This window comes from Heteronotia binoei, chromosome 3 (assembly GCF_032191835.1).
Source record: "Heteronotia binoei isolate CCM8104 ecotype False Entrance Well chromosome 3, APGP_CSIRO_Hbin_v1, whole genome shotgun sequence".
Classification (NCBI taxonomy): Eukaryota; Metazoa; Chordata; class Lepidosauria; order Squamata; family Gekkonidae; genus Heteronotia; species Heteronotia binoei.
In genome coordinates this window covers 51,470,570-51,489,390 of record NC_083225.1, presented here as the reverse complement: position 1 = coordinate 51,489,390, position 18,821 = coordinate 51,470,570, and the positions used below count along the sequence as shown (strand labels likewise).

Sequence of the window (18,821 nt, the reverse complement as noted above, 5' to 3'; positions counted from 1 at the left end):
TTTCTCCTTACTACAGATGTCAAGTGTAAGACCAGTTCAACATTTCTTATATATGTAAAAAGATGAAGACAACAAAGAACAACATTTTACTTAGTGAAGCACAGTGCTTATAATGCTTGTTCAATTTGCTCACATAACATCAGGTGTTGTAAATACTTAGGCTGTATAACGGTGTCTGTTATGCATAATTAAATTTCTGTTATAAACATATAAAAGCCGCTTAGCAGTGGCAGCAGAATTATCAAGCTTTACACTTGGAATGGTAATAATTCCTTCTGATGAGAGCTTATGCATCTCCTGTCTTCTATTGCTAATCAGTGCATGCCGTGCTTTCCTAAAGTAGACATCCTCGGGTTCTTTCTCTTCCTGGCATTTTGGATGTGTATGTTTTAAAACAAGTCATATGGGGAAATATGTTAACGGTCTGTCATTACTTTTTTCCCAGTCAATTCTTGCACAGTGCAGGTTTTTACTAGTGGTTTTTTTTTTTGAAGAAATAAAAAAAGTTAAGCTGTAAATTACAAGGGTATGTCTTGGGGTGGGGGAGAACCCAGCAAATTGATATATAACTCTGCAGAAGTCTACCAATTGCTTTTTAATTGGTATTACAGACCGTGCTCTGAAATCAGGATGTTTTATTCTCCTATGTGTGAATATGCAGTATGAAGTTTCTCTAATTGATTCGCTTTGCCCATTCCATTTGATGTATCATTTTTCACAATATTTCATAATTTGTGCTCATTTCTAATGAACAGAGTCGTTAGGACAGGCATGTCTAAGTACAACTGACAGCTAACATTAGGTGCCAGATGCAGTTTATAAAGCAATGTAGAACTGTAGAGAACAGTTTAAATAAATTAGCACCTGTACATTAGTCTCACTTGCTGGTAATTTATAAGCGAATCAGTAGAGATGACATTTAGGTAAGTCATTGATCAAGTTAACAGCTGCATACCTGCTGCCCAGCTGGGATACCTAATTAATAGAGATTGCAGTCCTGACCTAGAGCTTTTCCCTGGGTTGAGAATGTAATCCTTTTATTTTGCGATTTCACTTTTACCGTATGGAGTAAACAGTTTGCTTTAGTTTTTGATCTGCCAGATCATTTGACAATATAGGACACTATCCTCAAAGTATTGCTCCCAGCCTGCTTATAAGAATAATACTTTGCTATCTGTTAAATGCAATAACAACTTCCTGTTACATCTCCCCCAGCCTAACTCAAAAAGTTCCTTTTTCAGACTTATCAAGAAAAGTGAATGGTGCTATTCTGTTGAATTAATATGTCTACTAAGGCTCTTCAGAGGAAGGGGTAGGCCAAAGGTCTTGGTTGATATTGACATGCAGACTACTTGTCTAATGCTTAAATGTAAAACAAATGTTTTTAAGAAACTGGTTCCATTGACAAATGCCTTTTGCCAACAGTAGTGGGAGATTGTTCTCTTTCAACAAAAAAAAGTTGTGGCCTGAAGCACATTGATTAAAAGGAAAGAGAGAGCTTCCTTTCCAACCAGAGCATGTCAATTTTATATGATACAGGTTCTCCACTGGTGAAGATTTAAGACATCTTATGTTGTTTAGTGCCCACAGATGGAGTTGCCATAGGTTGATTTAAGGAAAGTTTGGGGCTGAAGTAAGAGCTCTGAAGCCTAACTTGACAAACCTGAGATTCAGAAGAAAATGTTTTATCTGTGATGTCCCATTGAAAGACTGCTGGGAAATATCTCAATTTTTTCTGAAAATCTGATTGCTAAAAATAATAGAGCACCTTCATAACAATTATTAAAATAGGTAGACTGGAATAATTCTCAGTCCTCCTTTCCAAATTTGATCCTTAATATAGGAGAGTTGATCAGTAACACCCTTGCAAGTGACACAAGATAATGGCTGACACATTTTGAGACTCCTTTTCTACTGAATAAAGGATTGTTTCACAGTAAGTCTGAGGCTCTATTCATGTTTTTGTGATTGCTGCTGAACAACTTCTTAACACATGTTAAGGCTTCTCTGTTGCAGTTGTCAACCATGCAGGTTTCCTGGAACCCATTATTTTTTTTTCCTGGGCCTCACTTATGTTTATGACTGGTGTGCAAACCTACACTGACATGTGGGCCTCACTCTTCCCTGCAAAATGATTCTTTTAGGAGCCTCCATGTTATTACATGGAACCAGACTAAATTGGGGGTGGGGTTCCCACAGATTCTCCCCTCATGTTGTCCTGCAGGTTACTCTTCCCCCCAGGAGCAACATTTAATTGAGATCAATGCGGGAGGCAAGAAAAGTTCCATTCTTTTGTTGGGAAAATTTAGTCTGGATCCACACTAAAATGTGAACAATTACTTTGGAAACACTGTCTATCCCAAATCCTGTGCACATATGCTTGAGAACTTTTTTTAAAACTGATATTTAGCTGTGCAAATAAATGAAAGGTTAATTCTGAGAGAACTGAGCCTCCTGTTGATTGGAAAGAAAGGAATAGATTTAACCCAGCCATGACCTAGATAACCCAGGCAATCCCAATCTCATCAGATCTCACAGGCTAAATAGGACCGCAACTCTTGGATGGGAGACTTCCTTGGAATACCAAGGCAGGAGGCTGTATTCAGCCATCTCTCTGAATATTTTCTGGGCTCCCAGTAGGGTTCAGTTACCAGAAGTCACCATGACTTTCAGGTGTGAGTGTGCACACATGTGCATGCACACGCACACACATACATAAAGATATAAAAAGACCACCCTCTCAAAAGGAAAAGAGGATAGATTTAAGCCTTCAGTACTCCCACTTAAAAGCCAGGCTGGCAGCTTGACCATGTTCTGGGATATCCTGTGGGCAGTGGTAGCCAGGAACATGTTTTCAAACACAGAAAAGATTTAGACCCTGTTACTTGGGATTTTTAGTATCATCTCAGTACTGAGATTTCCATTTAGCATGTGCTTGCACTTGATGCACAACTTTCCTTTCTTTTTTCTTTTCTACTTTTTTTTATTTGATGGAATGTCTGGAATGGCATTGAATTTGACATTTGAGGTTGCCCTCAGTTTGTGGCTTGCCTACTTCAGAGTTGTTCTACACACAGAGTTGTTCTCTAGATTACAGCTTCTGTGGCTTTTGCTGCCTTAAGAATGCCAAGCTTTCTGAAGGGAGTTCAGAAGCTAAGTAGGTCTGACTTTGTCCCATGGAAGACCACCTGAAACTATACACGGCATGGAGTTCCATGATGAAAGAAAGATGGCACATAAACATGGTTGAAGGTAAAAAATAGTCATGTTCTGTATAACAGAAACGGTTATGGTATTGTTGTTAGCCTCATGTTAGTGGTGGCTGCTGCCAGGTTGCCACTGCACATAGGAACACCTTTTTGGGAGATGTATCAGCAACTGCAGATTGGTTTTTTGGGGGGAGAGGAGGCAGGTTGTGTTGGCAAACTAGATGAATGAGAATGCTGAATGCTGCCACAACTCGAAATAAAACTTGACGTTTTCATCTTCAAATGGAAAATTTAGCTACTATGAATGCCTAATATATTAGAACTTCATCAGAAGTAATTTGAAGTGCATGCTTAAGTGAATTTTTGCAGTTTGGTTGCTGTTAAGGGTTTTCAAGCAAACTCAGGGATTTTATCAGTATGGCTAGATCTCAATGGAATAACTAAAGCTGTCTGAAACAGTCTGATGTAGACATAATGTTCTTAATCCATAACTTCATAGTTGCCTTCAGGCTGCAATCCTAGTCATATTCACCTAGAAGAAAGTCCCCTTGAACACTGTAGGATTTACTTCTGAGTGAACAGGTATAGGATTAGGATCATAGCCTTTTCTACCTGCTTTGTACATACATAAAAAGTAGCCTATTCTGTTACAGTTTTTTCTTTTGTAGATGAGATTAATGTTTGAATCGAGTCAAGCAGGCTAGTAAAGAAGAGACTTCTTAATAAGTACATGCAGTCGGTCCCAGCATTTGATAATATATTCTTTTCATATGTTGTTTTATATGGTATTTAATATCCGTTGGTTCGCAGTGGGTTTTCCTATTGTCATTATAATTAATCCCCACTTGTTCACAAATAGATGTTCACCTACTCTGTGTGTATGTGTACAATATCCCCATTGACTAACAAATGGGAATTTGTCAAAGTGCTAAGAGAAACAAAATACTATTTCATAAAACCAAGTTAATCCTTTTTGTTTACTGCTGAATTCTCAGAATTCTGTTTAGAATGCCAATAGGGTATTAATAAAGTGGTAGGTGAAGTCTTTATACACTTCACACATATTAAGTGGGTTGACAACATTGACAAAACAATCTGTGTCTACACAAAATATATTATCAGCACATAATACCCTTGAGTTAATGTAACCTGCAATGAAGTACAATTCTTCGGAGAGGAAAAAACTAACTTCAGACTCGAGATTTATTTCTCATTGTTGCACATGCAAAGAACAGTTTTGTCCAGAACGTATTTATATATAAAAGTTCAGGCTGTATGTTTAATTTTGTATAACATTCATACTATGCTGTATCCTATTAATCTACTTACTACATTTATGTCCTGCTGTCCTTGAATAAGGCAGCATGCATGGACACCCCAGGTGGCTCCCCAACACCTATGTACTGGCTAGGTCCAGACTTCCTGATTTCAGCAATGTTTGTGTTCTGTATATTGTATAGTTTAAAACAGTTAACTGGAAATGTAGCAAATAAATGTTTAGCTAGATTTCCAATACAATATGTCTAATGTGCAAATCTTGCACATTGTAGTGTCCCCAGAGTTCTGTATGCATTGTGGTGTATCCATTGAGTCCATGCTTACTATGATACCTTTGGCATGTTCCAAGTATGCCTGACTTTGCAGTGAACATACGAAGGATCCCCACCATTGATCTGAAGTGGAATACTGTTTACGTGAATCAGAGTTTTTGTATGGTTAAAGAGCCTTCTGAATTAGTGTTGTTTACCTGACAGTATATTCTGTTAAAATCACTGAGTTTTACTCCTATAGACATCCTTTAGGATGGATTAATCTTGATTTAATTCATTTATTTAAAACATTCACTCTGCCTTGTTACCTCAAACACAAGACATCTGTACCTGCTATTTCTAATTTTGAATGATAGGGGTTTCTCTTATAAAAAATTTGGAAGGTACTCAAGAGGCAAATTGACCAGTGACTGTTGTGTTGAGAAGAACAATATACAATTCTTAAAAAATAAATAAAAAAACCAAGAGTAGGCTCCAAAATACTTTTTAAAAAATAGTGTTGAATCTTTCCTCTGACACAAGAAGTTTTCTGCTATCGAAGGAAGCTTTCTGCCAGCAGAATGTGCCTCTTGTCTTTCACTGGTAGCAAATGTCTTGTCTCAGAGGAAGGCTCCATCATAAGTGCAACAGAAACTTTTCAGCCTATCCTTAAGCTCTTAGTTCTGAACCAGAGTCTTGTGGTGGTTCATGAAAACTGGGGGGAATTTATTTTCCAGTGTACTTCTACCAGAATAGAAAATGTTGGCTGGGATCCATTAGGCTCCAGGTATAAGTGGAATATTTTTTCTACTTCTTTGCGAAAAGGGTTCCTGATTCTTCCTTTCCAACTGCAGCTCTTCATGTTATGTTGAACTCCACTTTGAAGAGTCCTTAAGGCAGATCAGCTCCTGTAGAGGAAAGGGAGCTGCAGAAAAGTCCTGAAAGCTCTTTGGGTCTTGTCCACTTACCAGATTCCCTGTTCATTTTAAAAAAAAAGTATATTGATAAGAACAGTGGAAGGGAAAAAAGCTAGTCTCCAGCTCTGAGGGAATCTGAACAAACGTGAAGTAATTAACTCTCCTCCCTACAAAGTTCTTGGCAAGTCTTTCAGGTTGTATATTTTATAGAAAATGTTTCCTACTAGAATTGAAGAATATTTATTGCTTCTGGGGGTGTTTGTTCTTACCATAAATTTTATTATAAGTGGGGAACCTGCAAGGACGTTTTCTTCTGTCTTTCCTCCTATAGCTCCATACCCTTTCCTGTTCCCCTGCTTCTTCTGTCCTTCCCACTTACTAGCCTCCTGGCAGCCCTGTGCCACAACTCAAGTCCCTAGTCAGTCATGAAACTTACTATGTGATCTTGTCCAGCCTTCACACTCAGCCTTCACAAGGTGGTTATGAGGATAACAAGTGGAGAAAGAGAACCGTAAATGCTGCCCTGAGCTCTTTAGCAGAAGGGTTTCCATTTGGAATCATATCAGATCCAGTTTTTTTGATGGGTTATAAATCACGATATACTATAAGCTTTAATTAAATGAGGAAGGATAATAGGTGTAGGGCTGTTATTTTCTGGCAAAGCATTTTAAGCCTGTCTTGAAACCCCTTCAGCTCAATGTGTCTGTAGCACTGCTAATAGGAAGGACGTCTGTGCACCTGGAGGGGAAATCATTTATACGTGTAGTTTTTTTAGTAGAACATCTAAGCGCATGGAATTCATGAAGTGGATCAGCTCTGATATCAGATGTTACCAGAGCTAAGTAGCAGAATATTACATAGCCAACATTTGCCTATTAGCCATCATTATAACAGCAAATTTTGGAGTTTAGAATTTAATTTTAATGTTAAAGTTTCTGGACATGCTAGATTTTTGTGAGACACCTTTAACACTTTGTAAAATCAAAGTTGTAACAAAATATCTGTTTATTTGCAGAAAGCTATCTCCTACCTCTTTCCATCTGGTTTGTTTGACAAAAAGGCCAGACCTATAATGAAGGTAAGAACCATATTCAGTGCTGTTGATATCAAGACAGGTGTGCTTTATCAATGCACTAATTTGATTTTATTTCTTTTTAAAAAAAAAAAAACAGCATCCTACTGAAATATTTCCAAAGCAAAGAGGTAAGTGAAAATAAACATATGTTAAAGTTTGATAGTTGGATATGTGATTCTTTTTGTTATCTTCCCTTGGTTTTCCTTTACTAGGCAGTTAGAGTAAATAATGTAAGAATAGTGGTATTTTAGAACCTCTTTCCTATCAAGGGATTAGTAATAACATCATCTCTAGTGACAGTTATTCTGTCTTGCCCTACGAGTCCCAACTTTGGCATTTGAAGTGCTGTGAAATCTTAGTTTGAGTGTATATTTCTAAAAATAGTAGATAAAACATAAGAACATAAGAGAAGCCATGTTGGATCAGGCCAGTGGCCCATCCAGTCCAACACTCTGTGTCACACGGTGGCCAAAAAATTTATATAGTGGCTAATAGCCACTGATGGACCTCTGCTCCATATTTTTATCTAACCCCCTCTTGAAGCCGGCTATGTTTGTAACATCATAACCTCATTAGCCCCATCCATCTTTGTATCTTTAGCTTGTTCTTTGGAACTGCACATGTCAACCCAACTTAATCCTATACTGGATACCCTGCTGCGTGTTTTCCTGTAGCTCCGTGTGTAAAATTGCAGCTGGTGCCAATATAAGGCTGCATTGCCAATATCCAGAGAAGATGTGTTTGGAATTAAGTGCCACTTAAATAAGTAGATCTGGAACCTGGTCTCATGCAATTTAATGAGATGAAAGAATCGTAGGGTGGTAGAATATGCTGGACTGCTTCAGCCTGCTGGCATCGGATGCTGTTTTTGGATGTTCCCCTTCATGAAAAACTCCTTGCAAATAAGGTCTTGCATAGTAGGGGGCAAAGTGCTAGCCCAGTCCACTTCTTGTGCTAGTTTCCTATATGCAAGGAGATCTATATGCACTGCAACACTTTAAAGATCCATCACCTGCTGTCTTGAATTAGTGCAATTCAATTTATCACTTTAGAACTCTCCCGCCTCATTTCACTGCATCTGTCTATGTGGTCAGAAGCTCCTATTGGAAAGAAGAAGCGCTTAAGAAGGCATTGCCTTTGTTTGTTCTCCTTCTCTCTCATTCCCTTAGCCCACAAAAGGGCAAATGCCTCATCTCTCTCTGCCATTAAATACAGTTGGGCTGGGAGTGTGAGAAGCCTTCTTCCTCTGGCAGTGATTGACAAGACCAGGTGAAAGTTCACAGTGAGGAAGCATCATGTGCTTTTGAAACAGGCAAAAGGTTACACAAGGAACGAAGACATGGTGGTAATTGTCACAAGGAAAAAATGCATTCTTAAATCATCCCTAAGACCAGGCTGATTGGTAATAAGCTTAAAGTGAAGAATGAGAAGGTTAGGTCACATTTCAGACAGGATTGTTAACCTTTAAGAGTGATTAAGTAGTAGGATAAATTATCTGTTGAGATTTTGATGTGCAAACCACTGAATGATGAAGGGTGGAAAAACCCTTATATAGTATATTTAGGCCTATTTAAGGAGAGTGATATATATGGACTATAGCTTGTTCTAGATTTTCATAATCACTGTATTTTTAATATCTTTTCTTTAGCAATCCAGTGGGATGAAGATGGTCGTCCATTCAGTTTTCTTTTTTACACTGGCAAACAATCTTATTATTCACTAATGCATGTAAGTTATGCTCCCCCCCCCCAATAACTCAAAATAAAATTGCTTTTGGTATAATGTGCATTCCTAACTCATAATGCTGTTCTTAGGTTAAACTAATTAGCAGTTTAAGAAATTACTGTCTTATTTACCTTTTAAGGTTTTGTTTGTGTTGTGGTTCACTGTATCTACTATTTCATGTAATGGTAAATGACTGGATTGAAATTCAGAACCCATTTTGAATCTGTTCATCAAAGAAACATGTACCACAGAAGGGACTTCTAATGAAAGAGTTGTTACTAAAGGAGTGCAGTGTTTTTTTTAAAAAGAAGATACACAAGGAGAAACAAACAATAAAAGAAAAAGAAAATAGACTATAAGCAGAAGATGGCAGGGGGAGATCCCCAAGCAAAAAGGCAAACCAGTTTCACTTGTTTCTTAATTCTGGCCAAAGTCTATGAATTAGGATTCTGTTCTGCAGAAACATAGGGCAAGAAATGGCGTTTTCTGTGCTTATAATGTTAAGACAGTTTAGGATGTTTGGTGCCTGTAGCCAGGAGCTGTGTAAAGCTTATTCCGTAGCTATTATAGCTGTTGATCATGTGACTTAATTAAGGTGCTGCCAATTTTCTGCTTCCTGGAATTGAGTGGCTGCTAAGGAGTAACCACTTATTTACTGTTGGCTGCCCCCTCCCCCCCCCCGCAAAAAAAATCTGGCATAGGCACGGTGTTTTAATTTTCTGAATCCAGATGGGCTGTCCTAGCCTGAGAGTACAGGATAGAATGTTTCTAGGGGGGCTTTCCCCATTAATGTGTAATTTGGTTTTGAAAATTAGTGAAGTTGCTGTACTTTGTCACCATGAGCTTGTCTTCCCTCGTCTTTTCCATCTAGCACACTATGGGACTGTGCAGCTGGTGAACTTATACTTTCATCACATTTGGGGTTTTGCTGCATTGAAAACTATCCCTAGCTTCATTCTTGGCAGCTGTACTGATTCGGTATGATATCCATTTTCCCATGGATTTTAGAAAGAGATTGACAGACAAATTCAAGCCTCCCCCCCATCATTAATTGCATGATGAATGGAAACAGCACAGTTGTGTTATGGCAGTAACCTTTTGGACATGGAGTCCATACACTGGTATATAACATTCATTATTTGTGTAAAGTTTCCCGGCAGATTTAAGAAATAGGTGGCCAGTGAGATAGGTTATGCACGATAAGTACTGCACAATAAAGTTCAGGGATTCTCAGAAAATGCTTGATAGCCATCTGTTACTCTAAATATCAAATGTCCATGTTCAGATTCACTATGCTTTTACAGTTGTCCGAGACAGTCACCCAGCAAGGCAGGTCTTTAGGTAATCCTGTAATGTACTTTATGACTTAGGTAAAAAATCTTGTTGTTCTTGCAGTAAATAATATTCATGCTCTTTGGACCATATTATTGTTTGAAGACTTTGAGAGAAAAACTGTTGACCTAAGTGCCCATGTTTGTACTAGCAACTTTTTTTAGTATGAGAACAGTGTCAAAACCTTGTTTTCCCCATTATCTATTACTGGGGGTGGTTGAGAAGGATACAGTCGCATTTATAGGACTTCTATAAAAAGATCAGCTTTACTGGTGGGGTTTTTAAAGAATGATCTGGTGTGTTTGTACTCAACACACCCAAAGGGACTAAAATCCGTACTTGTCAGGTACATTTATTTTTTTTAGAGGGAGAAGAGGTGTTTTTTTTTTTCCTTTTGGTTGACCTTGGGCAAATGAGCTTCTTGCCCTGGCAGAAATGAAATGAATGATAAATGTAGAGTGTGTCTTTGCTGAGTAATGGAGCTGCAGTGGAGGCTTTCTAGAGAGGTTTTCTCCTGCACAGCCTGAGGCAGCCTGAGGACCCCTACTGTTCATTTAAATAGGTATGTCAAATCTGCCTCGAAACGCCGCTGGTTTGATCTGTGGTAATATTTGTGAAGGTTCCATATGGACTTGAGCCCCCTGCAGTGCTAAGAAATAATGTACAACGCTTCATGGTGCAGACGCAAATTTTCTCTGAAAAGGGATGCAGCGCTGCGTTTTAGCTGTCGGAGGGGATGATGGAGCTGACGCGCTAGGCCTGTCAACTTGTTACACGGATGGGTTGCACGCAGAGAGGCTGTGGAAAATCTGTGCCTTTTAGCTTTTCTACTTAATCACGGTTGTAGCATTGCCTTTAGACTGTATGCTACATTAATTCTCTTCCTGCCTTCTGCCTTTCATCCCAAGTTTCACGGAAAAAAAGTAAAGCATGCAGGTCTTGTAAAGGAGCCTTATCAAAGCAGCTGTCATCTGACAGGCCATTTGCATTTGTTTTGGCTGAAATGGAGCAACCCAAGGGCAAGATGTTTTGTTGCATTCCATCATAATGAAGAAATTTTTTAAAAAAAATTTACAAGGAGCACAACTTTATTTTAGCTGTTGGTTGGCTTTAGAAACGGTATGTAAGATTCTCCTGAGATGGAACCTTTCTCAAAGAATTGCTCCCCTTTCTGCTTAATTAGGCCTTTCTCATGTGAAATCCATTTGACAAACAAATGTAATTTTTATAAGAGATTTAAAAAGTTTGCTTGGGTAGTATTATGACATTTGTAAATGTCCTTATTAAAAAGTAATGATGTAAATCATTTTTGAATAAGACTTCTACTGTTCTGAAGTAGGAGTACAGAGAAAAGATTCTGAACCACATGTATAAGAATTACAGACATTCTTGTTAGGATCAGAAGTGCTGCTTTAAAAAGTAAATGGAAAATTTTACATTATTTTTTGTCTTGCCCACTTAGGCTTCTGTAATTGTGGTAGCATATTAAAAATTGATGAAGTTTTGCCTAAATGTACATTTCCTCTCTGACATCAGTTTTTATGAATTCAAACTGAGGCAACTAATCTGTGCCACTTTGATGGGTAACTGTAACCTCTAAAGTTAGATACCCTTGTAATGCCTGCACAGTCTGCAATCCATCTTCAACTCCTCTTCCTATATGACTTGAATATTAAGGCTTATTATAATTTCAGCACCTTTTGTATTCTGCTTTTTTACCTTTACTCTCTGCCTGTTGAATACAGTTTTGTTTGGGTGTTGCAGAAGTTACGCTTGAGTCAAATGCACACTGAGAAGATTTAACCCCTCAACTTCTCAGGCTTGCATAAAAAGTCTGTGAAAGGTTGTCCACGCTTCTTTTACAGAAGTTGTGTTAGTGCCTTATTTATAGTATGGATAAGATGACACATTTCATGCTAGCTGTGTCCAGCTATTTGTAACAAATTAGTAGATCTCTTCACACTTTCCCATCCACGAACCATTACGCTTAGAATGCTAAGCAAAATTTAAAAGATACCTATTTAAATATATGTTCTTTCCAAGGAATAGTAACATAAAATTTCATATCTGGTAGATACTGTTCATGTACAAACTTTTTCATAATTTCTCCCACACATGCCACTTCCCAATTCATAACAAGAAAACTAGCTGCAAAAGGTATGATTGTTCTTCCAGGGTGTGTTTCCAGTATCTCGTTTTGTGATTACCACATCTTTAAAATCTGTTCACCTTGCTAATTGATAAGATGAAGGGTTCAGTTCTTGGTTGTATAACTAGCTAGCAAGCTAGTTTACAAGTCTTTTAGAAAATCTACTGCTTAATAGCTAACGTTTGTAAGGGATACAGACATGTATATTTATGACTGTGGTTTTCACCTCTGAAAAACAGCACCTATATATATTGAAAATAGAAGGGTTTTTTCCCCCTGGAATGTTTCAGATGTGAATCGTTTGCCAGGTAATATGATTTCCCCAGATTCATGTACCTTTGCAAGATAGCATGTATCATTACCCTGTCCATTGATCTGTTCGCCTGCAAACAATTTTGCACATGCCTATATTTACAGCTATACACATTCATAAATTTAAGAAGCACCAAAGTGTTTGAGAAATGGAGAAAAAAAAATGGGAATAGAATGCAGTAGGCAAAAACTTCTTAAATGTAACTTCCTGGATATTTCTTGGGTTTTTTAAAGCTCTCATCTGTAATGCATCTGCATTTTACTGGGGCAGAATAAGTTAGTGTGTCAAAGATAAAATGAAACATCCCATGTATCCCATCTCCCTGTAATATTGTGTTATTACTACCTTGTCCTTGGCAAGTTTATACAACATTATAATTGGACAGTAAAATGAATTGAGACCAGAACTCCTCAGAATGTAAAATCTGGTGCAGTATCATTTGGGTTTCCAGCCCTCATGGTGAAGATAGAAACTTAAAAATGGTCAAGCATTATAAAGAAAACTTGAACTATCACTCCCTAAATATATCTGTAGTTTGCAAAATCTAGATGTTTCAATCTGAATAAATGATGAACATTTCAAAATGTATTCTGAACTCAGTTCATGCATGATGTGGGAAAGTAGCACTCTAGTCTCCATGCCATTAGAATCATCATGGGGTAAATGGTCAAGTAGTTGCATTATCTGAAGCTTCCTAAATCTTCAGATGCTGAAAGATGCTCCTTTCATTCTGCATATCTAGCCCTGTTCTAAATTACCATCCTTGGGAATCAAGAACCTTGCAAAAAAGGAACAGAGGTCTTAAACTGTATTAGGGGATTTCCCAGGTTCTGGGTCAGCATTTCCAGAGAAAGCGTCTATTAGAAATTGTGTCCTTTTCTAGGATCTCCAGTTCAAATGCTAAGGAAGTTCTATTAAACAAGAAATGAAATTGTCCAACCTTTGGCTTTTGTTACAATTACGTAAGGAAAAATCCTATTATTCAAATACATTTCACAAACCATGTTTTCACAAACTGGGTCTCAGTCCCCTTGTATGATATTGATCTCCGGGATGTGGAAAATCTTTTGTTCAGTAGCTTTCATTATTCAACAAAGGAAATTTAGTGCCCAAGAAATTTGAGGTGAGACCAGAATTTTAGGTACATTGAATAGTGATTGTGGGCCTTCTTAAAAACTGTGACTTCAAAAGAAAAGGCATGAGTTCAGTTAAAAGAGTAAGTAGCCTTGTGAAATTCAGTTTTCTAGCCATTTGTCTTTTGAGCAGCAGCATCAGTTTGGAAGGGTATATTTACCACACAGTTCAGACAGTGATTCGAGCAACACATTCTTCCTTGTTGCTGCCAAAGCTCACTATGTATGCAGTGTTGCAGATTTCATGTGTCTCTGTCCAACTTTTTTAAAAATTGGGGGTGGCGTTAATGTTTAATTGAATTAATGGACATGATATACTTTTCAGGACAAAGACCAACAAAGTTTTATTCAGAATGTAAGCTTTTGGCTGCTAGATGTCTTTCATGTGTATGATGAAGTGTGCTTCTAGCACACGAAAGCTTACATTCTGAATAAAGCTTTGTTGGTCTTAAAGGTGCACTTAATTCCTGCTTTGTTCTCTTGGTATACCTGGTTGCGCCTTGACACCTAAATTAGGGCTTGCTTTTAGAAGGCAGCTGTAATAGCGTCACTATTACCATTATTATTATATTACTAGGGATAAGACCTGTTGTGAAGAAAAATACAGTGGGCTCTAGAAAAAGACTGGATGAATGCCCCCCCTTGCTGTCTTCCCACCCAGCTGAAGGCATTCACTCTTCCCACCTCAAGGGGAGCTGATCTCTGCCATCTGGAGAGCAGTTGTAATTCTGATTGAGCTCCATCCCTTACCTGGAGATTGGCAACAGTAGTTCTCCAGGAGGAAATGACTGGTTTGGAGGGTGGCATGTATGACATTGAACCTATCTGAGGCCCCACCCCTCCCTCTCCAGGCTCCATCCCTTAAATCTCCAGGAATTTTCTAACCTGGAGTTGGCAACCCATCTTCCCTTTATCTGTCCTGACCAGCTTTCCATTGTGGGAGAGAGGTGCAGAGTCAACCAATGATTTCTCCCTCAAAGGCCAAAATAGGACTTGAAAGGGCCTTCCCACCGCCTTCTACTGAGAGAACCAAGCTTTGTTGCTTTTTACTAAGATTAGTTGCCTAGTAGCAGCCACTGCCTAGCAGTTACCCCAGAGGGCCAATCCTCGTCTGTCCTGGGGCCACCAGTGTGTGAGGGAGAGCAGAGTCAGCCAATGCAATGCAAGAGCAGTTGATGATTTGATAGGCCAAAGGTTGATACACCACAGTACTGCCTAGTCTCAACCAGTGAGGGCGCTTGGATTTGCCAAGACAAAAGGGAAATTATATATAAAAGATTTCAACTATTACCTTTAGAGAGCCAGTTTAGTGCAGTGATTAAGAGCAGCAAACACTAATCTGGAGAACTGGGCTTGATTCCCCACTTCTCCACATGCATCCAGCTGGGTTACCTTGGGACAGCTCTCTGAGAGCTGTTCTTTCAAGAGCAGTTTTTAATCAGAGCTCTCTCACCTGCCTCACAGGGTATCTGTTGTGAGGAGAGGAAGGGAAGGAGATTGTAAGTTGCTCTGAGACTCTGAGTGAAGGGCAGGGTATAAATATAATCTCTTCCTTCTCCTCTTCTTCCTGATCTTCCTCTTATTGCCTACATGCATGCTTTAATATTTAGCTGTGCTTTATAAATGAACAGTTTTTAAATCTTTATGTAAGTAATTGAAGCATCCTTTGTATGCTTGAATAGTAGAAGGAAAGGCATGTGGAGTAATGGCAAGCAAATTTTTGGTGCTTTAATCCTTTTTTTTTTTGTTTTTTAAGTTGATGTGGGAAACCCCCCATCCCAAGATGCAAGTTGTGGGAGGCAAGTTAAAAACAACAAAGCTGCTAGGTCCTGGAGTCTTCCACAGTACCAAGTATACTCTTCTCTCCTACACATTCTGTTTGTTTCCTTTTACAGTGCTCTCCTTTGCTTTGCATCACACATTTATTTCTAGTGCAGCTCATGCTCTCTTGTGTAGCAGTGGCAAATACAGTTTCCTTGTTGTAATTACAACTGTGTCATGAAGATGCTACCAGAGCTTAGGCTACAGATAAATGTGTTTTATGTTTTAAAAATGCTCACATTTGCCAGAGGTACTTGGCTATCATTAAGAAGTGTAAAACTGCAGTCTTGTAATTCCCGCCCCCCCCCTTAAATTACTGGAGAAAAACCTGATCACCAAGTTAACTGAAATAATCTCAAACATGTTAGGGAATTCTTTTGTAGTTCAGACCATACGTACTCCGAGTCCTTCCTATGCATGAGAGCTGCCGCTTGTTCTCAAACCTCTGCCAGCCTAGCTTTTATAACCCAGCAGAGATATCCTTATTTCAAGAAACATTTAGGAAGAATTAGCAATGGCTGCTCCTTCATATAACCCACTCAAAACTGACCAGTTTGTTTTTCTCCCTCATCTGTTAACCAGAAGTTAATATATGTTCTGTTGTATTTTTTTAAAAAAGGAAAAGTTTATTGTAGATATGGCAAGAGGTAGTAGACAAATGTATGAAATATAACTACAATTCACATTTCATTCTTAGACTAAAAATATGATGCATGAATTGCCAGTTTGAAACAGTTCACTGGCAGGTCCAAAAGAGAAGACAGTGTTATTTCTTTCAGACAATGAGCAATATTGCTGATTCTTTTTTTTTTTTGTTCAATATAATATTTTATCAGAATTGATTAAATAAAATGTGTTGTATCTTGTAGTCTCTTTCTCTTCCGTGAGGAATCCTTTTCTCTTGAGCCAGGACTGTTTGATTCCTTACTGCTGAATATAAGATCCAGATCCATGTGAACTTGGCTATTTCTGTCTTTGGTCAGGATTAACCTAGCTGCCCACCATCACACAGCAGTATATAACATGAATGTAATTAGAAAAGAGGTCTGTCTAACATTGTTCTAATGGAAAGAAGCTGTGGCTCAATGGTGGATCACATACTTTGCAAATACCAAGTATAAGAAAGGCACCCTTACCAGAGTACTATTTGGGTTCCATTTGATGCTTGAAAATAACTGGAAACTCTCCCTTTTTATTCTTCTCATCTGTTGTAGGAATTATATGGTAAAGTACTGCGTATTCAGGCACACGAAGATCAAATGCGTGCTCAAGGATTAGTTCCAGAGATCAAAGACCACTTGTAAGTTGCCTTTGAGACCATAATGGTAATGTTGATGTTGGGGAAAGGGAGCATGGAGCAGGTGCATTTTTAATATAATTAAAAATACATCGTTCGGTAGGGTGCCATTTTTCTGGAGAATCTGTCGATATAATTTCATATAATATGTTGTTATTACTAACATATAATAAAACAATATTCATGAGACTTTTAAGTGCTTTAAAATTTTCAACCAGGTAACTGCCAGGAAAAAAAGAAACTGGTCAGGCAAGAGGCCTAGCTGTTCTGTTAACTTGTATGCATTGGTTAATTTTTTTAATCTTAAAGGATTAAGATTTCTCTAAATGGCAAGCCAAAAATACTCATAGATATGGAACATCCCTAACTTTTCTTACCTCCTACAATCTCTGAAATTCTATAAAAATATGATTTTTATTTTTAATTACACCAAGCAGAAAAAAATATATAACAACAATGATGACGTCTACAGATTAATACCTGTTAAAAGTTTCCAAGTATCTAAAAGTATGTCCATCCCCAGTTGTTGTCCGTATGCCATACTTTCAGATGCTGGTAAAATGTGATATCCTCAATCCATGCAATTGCTGGAGGTAGGCATTTAGCTTTCCAGTGTTGTTTTTTGGCTAAGGTAAGTGAAGATCTATAAAAACTTGATGCTGAGGTTTGTGGGAGCCTCATAAACAGAATGCCCCATTTCTTCTTTAGCAGGGTTTTGTTTTGTTTTTTTGCCAGTAGACGGACCAGTTCCTGCTCCTCATTACAACCATTGTGCACCCCATAACAATTTTGTCTGTGAGGGTCCTGTTACAATGACTTCCCACATAAACATGCAAATCAGGTTATAGGAGGTCACAGAACTGATAAGGGAAGGAGAAGTTGAGAAAGCTTGGGTGTGTTTAGTTCATGGTATCAAACCCATCATTCAAAAGTAGGCTTACAAAAAAAATAAGAAAACAAGATTTAATAACACAGTATAGTACGGGTGGAAGAGGAAGGAAAGAGTTAATGGACAGCATGGAACCAATGAATATATGGACAATAAACTGGATTTGTAGGGAAGGTGAAGATTTTGGAAAGTTAGGGCAAAATCTGGGTGTAAGAGGTACTGTAATATTGTTGGAGGAGAAAAATGGAGTGATATGGGAAAATTTAAAAATTACCTGTGTACTTCAATAGTAAGTGATAGCAGTGACAGAAGAGCCCCTGTAGGTGCCTCTATTGTGTCTGTTTGAAGATTCTCCTTTACATTTCTTGGTCCCTTGGGTGGATTGTACTAAATTTAAGCTTTTTATGTGGGTTCCAAATGACCACAGTGGCACCAAAATAATAAAAAGAAAAAAATAATAATTGAAGTCATTGGCCACAAAAAATAATTGAGCAAGAACTGTCAAACAGCAACCAAAGAAATGGAAAGGAACTAAACAATAAGATGATCTCCTTTCCATAAATCTGAAGCCTCTGTGATGTTAATAAGGAGAAGTAAAATAATCTTAGTTACTAGATTTCAGATTCAAGTCTTTTTAAGCCATATTTTAAAATACCTCCTTCTTTCAGCTAGCCAGTTCATGACTTCTAGCCAGTATTCTCATCAGAAATCAAACATTCAATGTTTTACCTCAGTTCTGAACTTCTCTCAAATAAAAGAAACTTTCCTCCTTTCAATACCATCTCACTTCTCCCTGTTCTGCCTGTGTAGAGTGTGCAGTATTTTAGCAATCTCTGTGAGTTCTTTTCATTCCAGTGGGTTCTGATGGTACAAGAAAAATTGCTTTTGTTCCATTAGCTGCTTGGTATTATCAGTTGGCATCCTCCTAGGTAGGCAAGTTGAAGGCTAGCTAGAAGTATTTGATATACCCGTTTTTGCATATCTCAAAGGAAGGCTGTTTTAGGTTAACATTAGCAAAGTACAAATTAAGATTTTGTCTTTCAAGACTGTGCATTTTATGCAGTGTTATTTGTGTGACGAGAGATCATTTCATCACAAGATTGAGAAAGTAGGCTAAGAAAGGAAAAGAGAAGTCAGGGAATTGGGAAAAGATGGGGTCAAGGCAAATGAAGGGAGGGCACACAGGAAACAGGAAAGGGATACTGAATTGATGAGAATTTGTGCTGGACCATGTTTATCTTTTCCTCAAAGATTAGTTCTATAGTAAAAAACTGAAGAACTTCAGAAGTGAGGCAAAGACAGAATTTTAAGGACAACTGGTTGAAGAAAGATTTCAAGATGCATTTGTTGGAGAACAATATGGTGATTATAGTAATGAACTGTAAAGGCAAGCTGAAATCACAGGAGGGAGTAAAGAAGACGCTCCAGGGAC

The 18,821-nt window shown here is 38.1% G+C and overlaps 1 protein-coding gene across 1 annotated transcript in view; it reads left to right on the top strand.

The window, feature by feature from the left end:
- The window catches only part of MRPS9 (mitochondrial ribosomal protein S9), a 49,103-nt gene that overhangs the window by 19,911 nt on the left and 10,371 nt on the right, over window positions 1-18,821 (top strand). Inside the window, exons 3-6 of the mRNA XM_060233792.1 lie at window positions 6,671-6,733; window positions 6,828-6,858; window positions 8,379-8,458; window positions 16,418-16,503. Of these exons, the coding sequence (XP_060089775.1) occupies window positions 6,671-6,733; window positions 6,828-6,858; window positions 8,379-8,458; window positions 16,418-16,503 (260 nt within the window). The remainder of the gene's footprint in view (window positions 1-6,670; window positions 6,734-6,827; window positions 6,859-8,378; window positions 8,459-16,417; window positions 16,504-18,821) is intronic.